This window comes from Meles meles, chromosome 2 (genome assembly GCF_922984935.1).
Source record: "Meles meles chromosome 2, mMelMel3.1 paternal haplotype, whole genome shotgun sequence".
Taxonomy (NCBI): domain Eukaryota; kingdom Metazoa; phylum Chordata; class Mammalia; order Carnivora; family Mustelidae; genus Meles; species Meles meles.
This window is the reverse complement of record NC_060067.1, coordinates 69,742,122-69,757,191: the sequence shown is the minus strand read 5'-3', so window position 1 is coordinate 69,757,191 and position 15,070 is coordinate 69,742,122. Positions and strand designations below refer to the sequence as shown.

Genomic DNA, 15,070 nt, shown 5'->3' with positions numbered 1-15,070 from the left:
ACCATGAAGGGAGAAGGAGCAGGTGGGTTCCAGTGGCGACTAAGAGTGGGAGCCTGCTTGTGGCGCTGGGCTCCTCTCGGGTCTCCGGGTAAGGGATGGTGGAAGTGGGTTGTACCCAGACTTCCCGGAAAACCACGAGCCTCAGTGGGTGCCTGGAGATATGTGAGACTCTCCCCTGGGACCATGGTCCTCATGGTTCCAGGCCCTCCCAGCATCATCCCAGCAGCCCCCCAGGAACCACCCCCTGAGCTGGGGACAGAACCAGAGCTGCCCCCTGCCTGGCCGGGAACACCTCTGGGCCATGCCCTGGGCACCTGGTTGGCGGGCCACCTCGCTTTAGGCAGCACCTTGTGAACAAGGGGCCATGAGCGCAGGGTAGTCATGACCCCCTGCCCTCTCTGAGCCTCCTCTGGGAGCCAGCATCTGGCCTCCGTCTGGCTCTGACCCTCTGACGGGTGGGCAGGATGGTGGGGTTCCTGGGGTCCCAACCCTACCCACTCCTGGCCCCGGGCTGTAGGGAGCCATGACCCCTGCCTCCCCCCACCTGTGTGCCCTGGGCAGCGCCGCCCACCGCATCGTGTGCCTGGCCGCTACCCCAGGGCTCTGACTCAGCCCTGGGCATGAGGGGCCCGGTTCGGCTGGTGGGCGGGACGGGCAGGGCTCTGCAGAGGCAAATTCCTTCTTCCTTCATAGCTTTTTCCTCTATTTTTTTCCACTTTCTTCTAAAAGCTGTTCTCCACTGTTCCTTCCTGGAGCCCCTCCAAGACAATCGGCACCCGGCTCCTCGGGGCGGCTACAGAGCTCCTTTGACGGTGGTGGTGGAGCTAAACCCAGTGGCACAGGGCGGGGGATGGTGCCTGAGGCCTCTGCAGGCTGTGTGCCGCCGGTGGGGGGGTGTGGGTGGTCGTGCTAGACCCCCGGCCCGGGCTGTGCAGGCGGAGCCTGCTGCTGCTCCTGCCCCCTTTCCCCATCGGGAGCCCGGTGTCTCTGGCTGGAGCACGGATGCAGCCCCGCTCAGGTGGGGGTGGCCTCGGGGTGCATTCCCATCTCTGTCCATGTCCCGAATGTGGGTGTCCAGTCAGCACGGCCTTGTCGAGGCCTTCTGCCACCATAAGACCGTGGGCCCACCTGGGAGATGGGATGGTGGGTGTCCTTGGTTGCCTGTGCCCTCTGCCAAATGTCCCTGTTCTGGCGCCCACCACTGCACACAGTGGTACTCACTAAATGCGTGGCGGGAGAAGTAGCTTTGGGCCCAGAACGTTGGGGTGTGTGCTGGCAGACAGAGGGTGTCCACCTCCTGCCTACCCTCTGGTGACCCAGGAGGCCTGCCCTGGACAGACGACAGGGCCCCTTCCTTCCGGTCCAGCAGGCTGAACGGGTGGTGGGAGGCATCACAGGCCACAGGGGACCCAGGAGCAGAGGGGCTGAAGCTGGACAACCATGAGCCATGGCCTGGTGACAGGAAGTGTCTGCACAGGTGAAGGCACGGAGAGGCCCACAGAGATGTCGTGGCTGATGTCCCTGCATGGACAGTGGCCACTGAAGGGGATGGCGGGCTGTTTAGCCTGGGGCAGGCTCCTGGGTGCCCGTGCTCCCTGAGCCCTTGTAAGCCGGCGGCCGGAGGCTCGCCCATGGGGCCCAGTGAGGGCAGCGGCCGGCCGGGAGCAGGCCCAGAAGGAGGCACAATCCTCCCTTTGTTCCTGCGGCCGCCTGGAGCCCGGAGGCCAAGAGGAAATGAGGGTGAGCCAGCCAGCAGCCCTCACCCGCCCCACAGGCCCGGCTGCCAGGGCCCGGTGGACGCCAGGGCTGGGCTCCACAAGGAGCTGGAGGGGCCGCCCACCCCACCATCCTCGGGCCTGGTCCAGCGGGGTGTCTGTGGGGGGCCTGGGAGCCTGGTCTCTCCACCCTCGCCGGCCCCAGGTCTCGGCCACCCATGCCCCGCCCCGACAACCGGCTCTGAGTGCACTCTCCTCCTCCTCTCCCCTCCCGCGCCCCCCCCCAGTCATGGGGGGCTGGTGTGGCTGAGGGTGGAGAAGGCAAGGGTCCCTTCAAGGGTGAGCAGAGGGGTCTGCTGTCCATCTCGGCTCAGCCAGGCTTGTTCCCTTGCCCATGGAGTAGGGTGACCCCAGCCCCGAGGGGCCGACCCTCTGGCAGATACTGGCCCCCTCAGGGGCAGTCTGGGGCCAATGATGGGCACGTGGGCACACGTGGGTCCATGAGCTTTGCATATGTATGCATGTGTACTGGTGTGCGTGGGGCTTCAGCCCTGGGTGTCCCCTCGCTCAGCGACCCCCTTCACACCACCTCTGCTGGCGGCTTCTCCCTAGGGGTCTCAGCAGAACGTCTGAGGACGTCTGGTGTCTGTCCTGAGATGTGTTTTAGCCTTTGCCTGCATCTGTGCAGAGGCTGAAAGGTGACCCAGAGCCCACCTGTGGCACTGTGATCTTTCTTATCTGTCCTGGGAAGGGCCGACTCTGCCCAGCAGGGCCCAGCTTTGATCCTCACAGGCCGAAATCCCCACCATGCTGGACAGCCCGGCAGGCTGGGGGCCTCAGCAGGGGCTGGCCAAGAACTGGAGCCCTGGCCAGTGGCCCCACCCTGGGGCAGCCTCACAACCCCAGCACCCACTCTCAGGCCTCAGGGGTGGCTGCTGGGCCCTCCAGGATGGCCTGGGGTGTCTGAAGTCTGCCCAGAAGTGTGGAGGCCCTGGGGGGCTGGAGGGCCTGTCCCAGGGCAGGGCAGGGGGTGGTACAGGATGCCCTGTTCGGGGAGCGCAGGGAGCGGCAACATCCCCCACCCCGGCTGCAGTTCCCTCCATCCGACATCAGACTTGAACCCACACCTGTGGCTGCTTCTCCCGAAACAGCAGTACCAAGGCTCGGGGTTCCCTGTGCACCAGAGGGAGAATCTTCAGGGCAAGGAGGAGGGGCTCTGAGGCCTGGGTCCCTGTGGATGTGTGTTGGAGGGCCTGGGCTGAGGTGCTGACCGCTGCTGGCAAGCCTGGAGCTCAGACTACGTGGTTTGCCTCCCGCATGCTCAAGAAGGTGCCCGGCTCAGCCCAGTCTTGCCCTGGCTCTCCCAACTGTGGGGTCACTCAAAGTCCCCCCGGTCTCCTGCTGGGCCTCAGGAGCTTGCCCAGATGGATGGGGGTCCCAGGGCTGGGGTCCTGGCCCACTGCCCCTCCCCTGGCCTCCTGCAGCAGAGGGGACACACGCCCAAACCATGTTCATGGCAGCTGCAGCTGTGTCCCCACGGCTGAGCTGACCTCCTGTGGCCTTCAGCTCCTCTGCCTTTTGCTCAGGCACCCAGGGCTTGTCCAGGAGGCTGTCAGAGCTCAGCTATGTTCCTTGCCTACCCCTCCGTCCCAGTCTGATGGGGCCCCCCCAGCGATGACCCCCTCCCCAGCGATGCCCTGTCCACAGCTGGGACAGGAGGGCGGGGATACTGCACACTCAGGGAAAAGGAGCATGTCCTCCATTTCGGTGGAACTGCCCCCCACTGCGGACGGTCCCACAGCATGTCCCCAGTTACTTCTCGAGGTGGGGAGTGGCAGACATCCCTCTGGTGGGGACAGATGGTATACAGCAATACACTTGCATGCAACAGGATAAAAAACCTCACCAATTCAGGGCACCTGGGTGGCTCAGTGGGTTAAGCCTCTGCCTTCGGCTCGGGTCATGATCTCAGAGTCCTGGGATCGAGCCCCGAATCGGGCTCTCTGCTCAGCGGGGAGCCTGCTTCCCTTCTCTCTCTGCCTGCCTCTTTGCCTACTTGTGATTTCTCTCTCTGTGAAATGAATAAATAAAATCTTTAAAAAAAAACCAAACCAAACCTCGCCAAGGGGCACCTGGCAGGCCCAGGCTGCGGGGCGTGGGACTCTGGATCTCAGGCTGCGAGTGCAAGTCCCATGTTGGGTGTAGAGATTACTGTAAAAAAAAATAGTCTTTTAAAAAAACATATTGCCAAAAGGATGTGTACCAGGCCGGGATGGTGAGTGGTGACAGCCACAGGCTGACCCAGTGGGAGACCAGGGGTCACCTGTGGTCACGTGTGCTGGCATGCAGCCCTTGGCCCCTGAGTCAGTGGGGAGAGAGGAACCGGCCAGCTCGGAATCTGGGCCTGGAGGGGGGTCACTGGGTCCGGCAGGGAATCCTCATCTCAGATGGGTGTCTCATGGTCACTGGCCTCCCCAGCTCACCTCCAGGTGGCTCGTCCTGCTTTGAGGGCCAGATTGTGGTTTGTTCATGTCCTCGTGGGAGGCAGGGAAATGGCTGGAGGTGTGGTCCCTGTGGCAGGGACCTGCCTCTGTACCCCAGCACCTTGCACCAGGTACCACAGGGACCAGCATGTGAGTCTGTGGCTGGGGTTGGGGCTCCCGTCCAATCAGACGGGAGCCGAGTACCCTAGCAGGGTGTCAGGGACAGCAGGCTGGGCAACCCGCCCCCCCACCCAACTCCTTCTTTGGGACCAGACTTCCATAAGTGAGCATTGGTGTGGATGGCCCGGTGGGGGACTGGGAGTGGCCAGGGTCAAGGCAGAGCCCACCGTGTGCCCCAGGGAAGCTTCTCCCAGAGCCCGGGCAGTGCTGGCCACCGACTTTCCAAGGGCCACCATCATCTGCTAGATCCACAAACACGCTCAGAGCACCATAGGACCCCTGTCCCCCAGAGGCTCTCAGAGCTACCAAGCAGGCAACAGTTGTGCTGAGCAAACACCACGGATCGGCAGTTCTCCCCATGGGAAGGAGCTGCAGGGGCCTAGCCCCTTGGCCTTGGGGCTATCCTCCTAGCAGGAGGATTCCAGTGCTGGCCTTCAGCACCTGGGGGAGGGGAGCAGAAAGCAGCTCCCTGGCCCAGTCGTGAGGCTCTGACAGCCACAGCCCAGGGGTCCAGGGTCACAGCCTTGGGGGTGCCCTTGGAGGCAATGGCATCTGTCAGAAGCTGCAGGGCAGCTGGCCTGGCTGCCTGGGGTCAGGCTTCCTGTGCTTGGGGGCTGTGTCTGGCTGAGGGCCAGGGGCCCTGGGCCCCGGGCCACTTGGGGTTTGAGCCCTGGCTTCGGCTGCTGGGTGAGCATGAGGGTGCTGCGTGGGGCAGGCCCGCAGACCTTGGTGGGCGTCTCAGAGCCCTGGCTGGCCTGGCGTGTTGGTGGAGGGCTACAGGCAGGGGCTGCAGGCGGGACCACCCTGGAGGGGCGCAGGGCATGGCCGATGTGGTCCCTGAGCCAGGGCGCCAGCCTCATGTGCAGGGGCGTCGGGTTGTCTCCGTGCGGCGAGCAAGCAGGAACGGTTCTGGGCTCACGTTACACTTTCCACTGGAAAAACAGCCCCATTCTCAACATTGGCTCCGAGGTTTTAAAAAACTGCACATATATCCAGTTTCCAGACGAGCGCTCCCCAAGTGAACTGGGTTGTTCCTGCCGGGCTTGCCGAGGACGGGCGCCTGGCCCAGCTGCAGCGACAGGCTGGGGCCGAGGGGGGCCGGCAGAGGGCCAGGCAGACAGTGCTGGCCTGCTGCTATGGGGGAGCCTGGCCGAGGGGCCTGGAAGGACACAGGGCCCCAGCCCAGAGTCAGGGAACAGGAGGCTGAGGCAGGTGGCCATCTCTCTGTCATGTTGGGCCATGGCCAACTGCACCCCGGAGCTGCTGACTCCTGCACGCGACTCTATGTCCTGTGTGTGCAGCACGCTTGGCTGCCGCTGGACGCACGGCCCAGACAGGGCCCTGCAGCTGGAAGGCAACTGGAAGGTGCAAACCCAGGCTTCTGGGCTGCAAGGTCCCAAGGTGGTGGCTGGCTCTGGGGCTGTGTCACCTGGAGTCACAGCTGCATGTGTGGAGGGGACTGGGTGTGCATGGGTGTGAGTGTGTACCACACACACGTATGCATCTGAGTGTATACGTATAGGGGTGCCTTTCCTCCATCACACTCAGGAATCATGGCAGGGCTCGGGTGCCTGGCACCTCCAGAACACGGAGACCAGGTCTCCAGGGAGGATTCAGGGGTCCAGGCTCCCTTGACCTCTTGGCCCCCAGGGTGGGGTGGCCATGCTGGGCCCTGGAGGGCAGGCTCTTAGCTGGCCTCAGCGTCTCCAGGGGTGGCAGCATGGGGGGCATGAGTCTGCTACCCCGTCCCCAAGTATCCCCACACCAGGCGGCCCCAGGCTGGGAGTGAAGGCCCCAAGGCTCCCTCCAGCTGGCCTGTTTTCCTTGGAAGGCACGGAACATTCTTGGTGCAGTGTGGCTGACATGCAGGAGGACAGAAGTGCCCACTGGGTAAACCCAGACCCCTACCCCAGCTGTGTTCCCAGCATCACAGAAGGCTCTTTCTGAGGCCAGAAACATCTGGAAACTCTTCCAAGGACCGGATTCAAGCTTTTTGCACTTGGAAGCCAGGCAGCCCAGAGGAGGGTGGGGACGCAGGCAGCCTGGAGGCTGGGGCCACCCCTGCTGCCCGTGCCGCCTATGTGAGGAGATGGGGCATCTTGGCTCCTGGGGGAGGTGCTTCTGAGGCAGGAGGTGGACATGGTTTAGGAAGGTGCTGGCCCATTTCACAGACGGGGCCAGAGGCCTGTCACTTAGCCCTGGGGAGCTGATGTTCCTTCCTTTCAAACCCGGTCTTGGCCCATGTCTCCTGTGAAGGGGGTGACTCTACAGAGGATTCTAGAAGCATCGGTGACCTCAGTTCCTCCCCAAAGGTGGGAGGCCACTCGTGGAGCTCACAGTGACCCTGGCCCCAAGGTCGTTTGCCAAGAAACATCGGTGCTTCCCCTCGTGGGGGACACGACCCTTGTCAGTTTATGCCCAGTAAGTGTGCACAGCAGGAAGAAAACAAGGCTCAGAGGCGAGGAGCCCCCCCCACCCCAGCACTCTGTCCTGGCTCCCAAAACTACCCGCCCTGGGGCTTGGCTCTGAAAAGTCCTGAGGCAAATTGTTTTTCTGCCAAATTTCAGTCTAAGATGTAGAAAGGCAGACACCAAAAGCAGGAAAAGTGAAAACAGAAAGGAGGCTTTCCTCAGAGAAGGTCTCAAAGGGGGTGCGGGAACCGGCCGCCTGCCTGGGGGACACAAAGCAGGGGATCCTCGGGCACTCAGAAGGGCCCTTGCCTGGGACATCCTGCTCACTCCACCACACCTGAGACCCAAGTCAGGACCTGTCACCCAGGGCCAGGAACAGGACCAGCTGCCCACAATGACCATGGCCCTCCCTTCCCACTCCCAGTACTATTCCCCTCCCTCTCTCCCTCCCTCCACCCGTGCACACACGTGCGCACACACATACCTACATGGATCCCTCCATCCACCCAGGTATGGCGCTGCCCTGCTCACGGGGTCTTTGCAGCCTGTGAGGTTGGGGAGGACAGTGTCCTTGGGGGTCCACGGGTGGGACGGGGTTTGCTGAGAGGGTCCTGTAGGCCCGTGCCATGTCTAGATGCCAAGAGCAATGGAGAGCTTCACCCCAGAGGGCCAGCCAAGGGCCAGGGCTCTGTCCTCATTCTGCACTCAGTGGGGTTCGGAGTGGTGCTGTGCTTCAGTTTCCCCAATTCTGCTGCCACGAGGCTGCCCTTGCAATCCCCATGTCCTGCTGAGTCCAATGCCCTCCATCATGTCTGGATCCTCGGAGGATGCTGGGTCAGTCGTCCCTTCTGCCAGGGCTGGAGCCACCCCAGTGAGGCAAAGCCTGGTTGCCCGCCACCCCTCCATACCCGCCCCCTGCAGAGAGCTGGGGAGGGGGACCCCCTGCCTTTGCTCCTGGATCTGGTGGCCTTGTGCCCACTTACACCCAGCGCAGCTCTGCACTGTCTGTCCCCTGTGCTCCCACTGACTGACCCCCACCCTGTGTTCTGTGCTGAGTGCCCCTAGTCCCCAGACCCCAGGCTGAGCTGCTCTCCCCAGAGTCCAGGCTGCACCTCCGTGTCTCCACGTGGCAAAATAACATTTCCTGAAAATGAGTTTATGAGGTTCCCTGAAGGTTGTAACTGTCGTTACCAAATTCTTTCTGCCCCTCCTGTGCTTCCGCAGCTGGTGATTTCCCGTCTTCTCTGAGCTGCTTCCACCCCTCTCTGTGCGGCCCTGCACCTGTCCTCAGAGGACACAGCCAGCCTGCAGGGGCCATAGTGACACGTGAGGGGCCCGAGGTCAGATGCAGAGCGCTCCCCACTATGCTGGATGCAGCCCTACCCGCCCTCCCCAACACCGACTCTGGCTGGCCTGTGCCTGCGACTTCTGGGGACCTCGCGCCATCCACATGTCAGCAAGAGCCAGAGACTCCGGAGAGGGGCCCAGGGCTGCTGTGGGGTCTGTAGACACCAACCCCTCCGCCCACTCCCAGGCAGTGCCTGCTGCTGACTCTGTTGGGCGCCGGGGAGGGGTGCATGTCTGTAGGGTGTAGAGCTGAACCTGCAGAGCTCCCCCTGCAGCCCCAGGAGGTCTGAGGAGGGGAACCTGAGACCAGCACCCTCAGGATGTGGCCACAGCTGTCTGATTTACCCTGAGCTACATACTGTGTATGTACCTGCTGTGGCCGCTCAGCATGTCTGCGAGGCAGGGGACAGCATCCCTGAGCACGCTCTGTATTCCTAAGGCCGGGCAGGCTCTTCGAAAGCAATTTTCCAAGTAGTGTTGGTGTTGACTGCATACAGTCATTTCCTTGTTGGGAAAATGAGGAACACCCCTGCAGCCCTGCTCCCACCCCTGCAGGAAACCACCGAGGCACCTGGGATCCGCCATCCCTGTCCAGCAGCCTCCACCCACTCTGTTCCACCCTGAGTTTGCTGGACCTGCAGTCCCACTCCTGGGCTCTGGAAGGCAGCAGAGTGAATCCAGACCCTGCCTCCGTGCCCATCCGACTCCCAGGCTGTGAGTGCGGCCAGCCACGTGTCCACGAGCCCAGTGGGCAGAGCAGGGGCCCCCAGCGGCATGTGGGCCCTGCAGCCCTCTCCCCAAGGCTCTCTTTGAAAGACGGAGGCAGCTTCACCCAGATTTCTGATCACTCTGGGACACGCTGGAAAAGTCTTAGGGCACCTGGGGGGCTTAGTCAGTGAAACACCTGACTCTTGGTTTCACCTCAGGTCATGATCCTGGGATCTGAGATCAAGCCCCATGTCAGGCTCTGTGCTCTGTGGGGAATCTGCTTGATATTCTCTCTCTGCCTCTGCTCCCCCGCCCCCCGCTTGCACACACTCGCTTGCTCTCTTAAATAAATAAATAAATCTTAAAAGAAAAACAAAAACAGAAGCAAAAGACCTGTGCCATGGAGATCAGAGTATCCTCAATTGGGGATCCCAGGGGTCCAGGAGGACAACGGGCTCCCGCAACCCTTGTGGGGGTGTTGTCTGGACAGGAGCTGCTCACTCTGGCTCTCCTAAATCCAGGGTCTGCACAAGGGGCCAGGATGTCCCCCGGAGAGAACCTTCCTCTATCTCAGCTACATACCTGGAAACCCACTGAGAAAAGGGGACACCCATGTAGCCGTCCTCACACACCCGCACACACGTTTGCAAGCACATGTTGCCAGTGAGGGCTGCTGGGCTCGTGGCTTGTGTGTGTGGCCTGCAGCGCCCTGGGAGGACATGGGTGCAGGTCACCTTCTGGAAAACACCTGCTTTGGCCACAAGGAAGCATCCGATGAGGGTGGAGGAGAATCACTCCCCTTGAGAAACACGCCCACAGTTGTGGCTCAAGAACGTGGAGTGAGAGCATATGGTGTTTCCATGTGCAGCTCATGCAGTAACGGCAAGGAAGGGCGCCATGTGACTCTGCTGTATGTGTGAGAGTTGAGGAGAAGGGCTCGGCTCGGCCTGGAGAGCCTGGGGACATCCCCAGGGGGAACAGCCCGGCACCCTGGCCTCCGAGCGCCTGTCTTGTGTGACAGTCCCATCCCTCTCCCAGGGTGACCTGTGATTCCTGGGATGCAGCGTCCCTGGCTGTGCTGATGTCTGTAGGGGCAGCCATCCCTCTTGGGGCCTCCACGTTCCAGGTGGAAGACCTCCAGGATCTGCGGGTCTGGAGACGGGGTGCACATAGGGAGTCAGGGACACCTGCCCCCTACCACCATGCAAGTCCCCAGTCCATGGTTCCCTTAAGTGGAACACAAAATTGGTGCAGACTCGGATTTACCACCTAAGAATTTTAGGAATTTCCTCCCCTCTGAAAAGAAAACGCCTTCCAAATTTCCCTCCATGTCACGACTGTGGGAGTGTTAAAGACTTCTGCGCTCCCGAGGGTCCACTTTGCTGACCTGCATGGCCGACTCCCACTCTGCGGGGTGTGGGACAGGGTGTGGGGCTGGGAGGTGGCAGAACCCAGACCTGCTTCCTCTGTGCTAAGCCCTTCTTGAGCTCGGGGCCTCCTCTGTCTTCCTGTTGGTCCCAGGGGCTTTCTGCTTCTTCTTCTGGTAAAAGTCTGGCTGCTGGTGGGTGGGAGGGCATGGGGGCCCCAGTTCCCGGTTCCCAGTGGTTAGAGTTGGGAAATAGTGCTGCTTGGACACCCTTTCTTTCACTTCAGAAAAACACATCCAGCAACTGTAAGTTCATATCCAATTCGATCCTTCATCCATGGAAATTTTATGGCTAAAAACAAAATTTTGACAGATGGTCTCTGCTTTGTCTTGGAGACAGCAGACGCCCAGAGGAGAAAGACCTAGGTATCCTTGGAAGCCCAGAGGCTTAGGTGGGCTGCGGGCCCCTTCCGAGAAGGGTCCCGGGCACTGCTGAGCCTGGTGGGGGAGGGGGGGTGGGCACTGGTACCGAGTCATCCTGGGTGTGAGGGGCTGCGACATCTGCGAGCTTGTGGGGACTGGTCCCTGATGCAGGACCTGAGAACCCACAGGGGGAAATGTTTTTATCTAAGGAAAAGAGGGACTGCAATCCAGCCAGGCTTATATCAAGAATGGAACCGAAAGACTCGCTCGGTCCCAGGGAGTGGGGAGTTGGTGGGGCCAGAGAGGCTGGTATCTTTCTGGGCAGATTTGACTTCACAAGCACAGAAATCTGCACTGTGATTTTAAAAAGAATTTGACTGAAAGCGGTCCCGACACACCAGGGGTTTGGGGAAACTGCCTCTTCTAGAGGTGTGCCCACGGGGGGGAGGGGGCATCTCCCGGAGGCCCCAGAGCACCAGCCTTTTCCCTTCTCTGGAGTGAGCAGGTCTCTCCAGCTCGGAGCTGAGCCCACGGTTGGAGCTAGCTGCCTCGCCTCTGAGAGCCCACCAAACTGCCAGGCAGTCCCACTGGCCTCACCCTGCCACCGCCGCCCCTGCCCTCTGATCTGCCTCTGCCTCCGGGTTGCCCGCCAGGCTTTTCTGGGAGAGGGGCTTAGGACTCTCGTGACTCCCAACTCCCAACTCGCTGGCGTCCTGGGCCAAGGCCCCTGCGCTGCTGGGCCTCCTGCCTGTCCTTTCCCAGCCCTGTGGCCTCAGCACCCCATCGGAGCGCTCCCCCGAGGCTCTGCTCCCACAGGGGTGGGCGTGCTCAACCCCCATGTGCGTGGCAGTCTCCGGAAGCTGATGGTGTGAGCCCAGCTCTACTAAAACCATAACAAATGGTCCGACAGGCAGGGTGTCTGAAAGATGAGACATAGTCTGGAGGGTGCTCCACCAGGGCAAAGACAGAGGGAGCCCATGGGCTGGGTGGTGGGGGAGAGTAGGGTGGGGGTGGGGTTGGGGTGGTAGGTGAGAACAGGGTAGGGGTGGGGGGCTGGGTGGTTGGGGAGAGTAGGGTAGGGGTGGGGACGGGGCAGGGCCATTTCCAGGCACCTGCTACCTGGCCTGAGGGAACATGCACCCCTCCCAGTGTTGGAGCTTGAATAAGTGTCATTTAATTAAGACCAGAGGAGAAAAAATAAAACCACGGTAGCAGATAAGCTGTCAAGTACTTACTCGGCCCTAAGGGCAGCAGCCTGCCAGGCGGGGAGAACGAGGCCAAGGCCGTTTGAATGAAATCAGTTGTAAAGGTGGGGCCTGGGGCTGGGGCCCCTGAAGCTGTGGCCCGTGGCGGTGCCGGAGATTTGCCCTGCCTGTAAAGACAAGAGCTCGAGAGCTCGAGAGCTTGGTCTAGAGAAGGGCCTGAGGCCCAGCTGGCACTTTCAGATGTGCTGCTTTCTGGGCATGTTACAACCACTGGTGCCCGAAGGCCTCCCTGGGGGGCCATGTGATAGCCCCCCACCCCTGCCCTGCAGCACAATCTGGCTGATATTCCCCAAGTACAAGTGGACCTGCGCAGCCACTGGCGACCTCACGGGGTCAAAGCGAGCCTTGGGGTCTAAGCTGCCCAGCCCGCTCATCTTGGTGACCTTCTTCGGCAGGGCCACTTGTAGCAGCCCCGGCCCGAGCCTCAGAGTGGAGGACCCGCTGGGCCTCTCCCATCCTGGGCCGTGAGCAGACGGCTTGGTGAGCGCTCTGAGCTCACACCTGGCGCTATGGGCCAGGGCTATCGTCTGTCAGGAGTGCTGCTGCCCGGACGTCCCACGCAGATCACGCGGGAGCAGCAGATTGCTGAGAGGCTGGTAAGCAGCCTGGGACATCACAGCATCAGCCCCAGCAGACACATCGACGGCGCCTCCCCGGCCACGAGGAAACTCATTGTGGAGAGTGACAGCCCCAAAGACGTGAGCAGCTACACCCAAAGTGCAGCTCTGGTTCTGGGTCATGCAGGGAGCTGTGCCAGGAGCATGTGGGCCTGGCAGGTGGGCAGGCGGCATGGGGCCCCAGCGGCCCCACGGTGGGGAGCTTTGGGCCGTCTTCAAGCCAGGCTCCCAGCAGGACCAGGGCGGTCAGACCTCCCTGGCCTTCCCAACCGTGGCCCAGGCTTGGACCTCAGCAGACTGGTGCCGTGCGGCGTGCAGAGCAGAACCCCAGGGAGTGGGATCTGGGAGATGACAGGCGCCTTGCGACTGGCCATCGTCTCACGCTGAAACCACCATGCACACGTTATAGAACATTCGCAGAGAAGGATACGGCCAAGACTGGGGATTCTAGAACAGTGGAACTTTTCCAGAAGCTTCCCTGCCGTGCGATGTAGGGACTGCACCTGCCAGCCAGATGTGGAAGCCACCAGGGGCCTTAAGCCCTCTTGAAAGACCGTTGTGTGGTGTGGCCTGGCCAGGGTGTCACCTGACAAAGACACCTGCCCATGCCTCATGCTCTCCAGGCGCAGAAAGGGGTGCTCTCCTCTCTGTCTCGTTCTATGCCTGCCTGCCCTGTGAGCCCGACCCCCGAGAAGGAACACAGACCAAGCTCTTGGACAAGTCTTAGGTTCTTGACATGTAAGGGATCATGATTAGCCCTAGAAGCCTCTTTCCCGCTCCGTGCGGTCTTGACTAGTTGCCCTCCTCAGCGGAGGACAAGCATCTCACCTCCTGGCAGGAGGCAGGCCCAAACTCATCTCCAGAAACCAGTCATTGCTGAACACAGCATCACCTGTGAGCCGTGGACACCCAGGTGAAAGAGGCTGTCTGGGACCAAGTGGCCATTCCCCATGGGGGCCCGTATGCAGAAGGTCGGCCTCTGCCTAGCCCACAAGCCTTCCTGCAGTGAGCCAGAGCAGGGATCATGCTCTGCTTCAACTCTGATGTTTACAGGAACTTTGAAGGTAATAATGAGCCAAGCTTCAAACATGTCACATATATGCTGTCCTGGACAATCAGAAAAGTACTTTATTTAACTGTATGACGTTATTCCATCAAGCATGGATGACTGTTTCCACTGTGTCGCATCCCACTGGTGGCCCAAGAGCCCCAGGCTGATGGCCCGATGCAGGACCTCGTTCCCCTTTTGTGTGTGGCCGCCCCAAGGCCAGCAGACCCTGCGGCGCATGGGAGCCGAGCCGAGGAGCACACACACGTGAGCCCCCAAAGCGCAGAAGCGCGGTTCTCAGGGACAGTCAACCGTCGGGTCCACTCCTCCCACATGTACGCAGACACCCTCCACACACACTTCTCCTTGTCAACGCAGGGCGCACTTGCCTACTTGCTGCCTTTGCAGCAGAGCAGAGATGCTGATGGGCGGCCTGGGGGCCAGCGTGTGGGAGCCCCCGAGGCTGGGCGAGCCCCTTCTTGCTGCTGGGCCGGGGGCCAGGGGTGCTGCTGGCTGGGACGGCGCCCTGCAGGGGACAGGCAGCCATGGGATCCTAGGAATCAATTCAACAGACCTACGTTGGGAGCAGGTTTATGCCCACAGCCAGCCCCTCCTCTGTGCCGGTGCCCCCAGCTGGGGGTGGGGGTCTGATGGCCTCCGGAATCGGGGCGGAGGGCACACAGATGTGGCTCCGTGTGGGCAGGGGAAGACGCACAGCACCATGGCTGGGCTACCGCAGAGGACAAAATGTGTGCCCGCCATTAAAGAGCTTAGGTGGGGGGCAGGGATTCCCTGTCTTCAGGGACCACCTGCCCTGGAAGGATGGGACAGAGAGCCTGGATAGAGACCCCTGTGGGGGTTCCAAAAGGAAGCAGAGAATGGGAACCCACAGGGTCAAAAAACAGAGTTAAGGGAGTTGTGGTCCCATCAGGTTGGCACACGGCAGCCAAGTCCAGCTCTGCCTGCTGTAGACAGAGTTTTAGTGGGACAGCCGTGTCTGTCTGTCTACCTATACGACCTTGTCTGTACAGCTGAGAGCACTCATTACTTGCCCTTTACAGAAATATTTGCCGATCCTAGTCCAGTCCATTCCTGGGATAAGATACCTCGTAGCCTTGAAAGGGCTCTTTTGGAGTTTTTAGTAACAACGTAACTGCCTAAGTTACATTTTAGTTTCAAAAAAGCAAAACGTGATGTGGTCTAATCTTACTCAGAACATGGACAAATGGGTTGAAAGGGCAATCCGCTAAAGGTTCGTGGCATTATCTGTGGGGAGCAGGCATTCCCGTGCCTCCCGCCTGGGCATCTGTGGAGCGGCAAGACATTACCTGAGAGCCTGTGACACGCTGCTGTGACCTGGTGTCAGGCCGAGGAGTTGAGGGCCGAGGTGGGAGATGCTGCCTGTAGAGGATGGGGTTAAAAGGTGAAGGCGTGCAGCTCCAGGAAGGCAGACACATAGCACCCGGTTGTCCCCCACCACATCCCCGATGTCCCGCTCTCCATGCCC

At 61.1% G+C, this 15,070-nt stretch overlaps 1 protein-coding gene across 1 annotated transcript in view; it reads right to left on the bottom strand.

The window, feature by feature from the left end:
• Positions 1 to 13,665: 13,665 nt before the first annotated feature.
• The window catches only part of RNF212 (ring finger protein 212), a 32,049-nt gene continuing 30,644 nt past the window's right edge, over positions 13,666 to 15,070 (bottom strand). Inside the window, exons 10-11 of the mRNA XM_045985402.1 lie at positions 14,892 to 14,964; positions 13,666 to 14,116 (exon numbers count right to left, since the gene is read on the bottom strand). Coding sequence (XP_045841358.1) covers positions 13,933 to 14,116; positions 14,892 to 14,964 — 257 coding nt within the window. The 3' untranslated portion in view covers positions 13,666 to 13,932. The remainder of the gene's footprint in view (positions 14,117 to 14,891; positions 14,965 to 15,070) is intronic.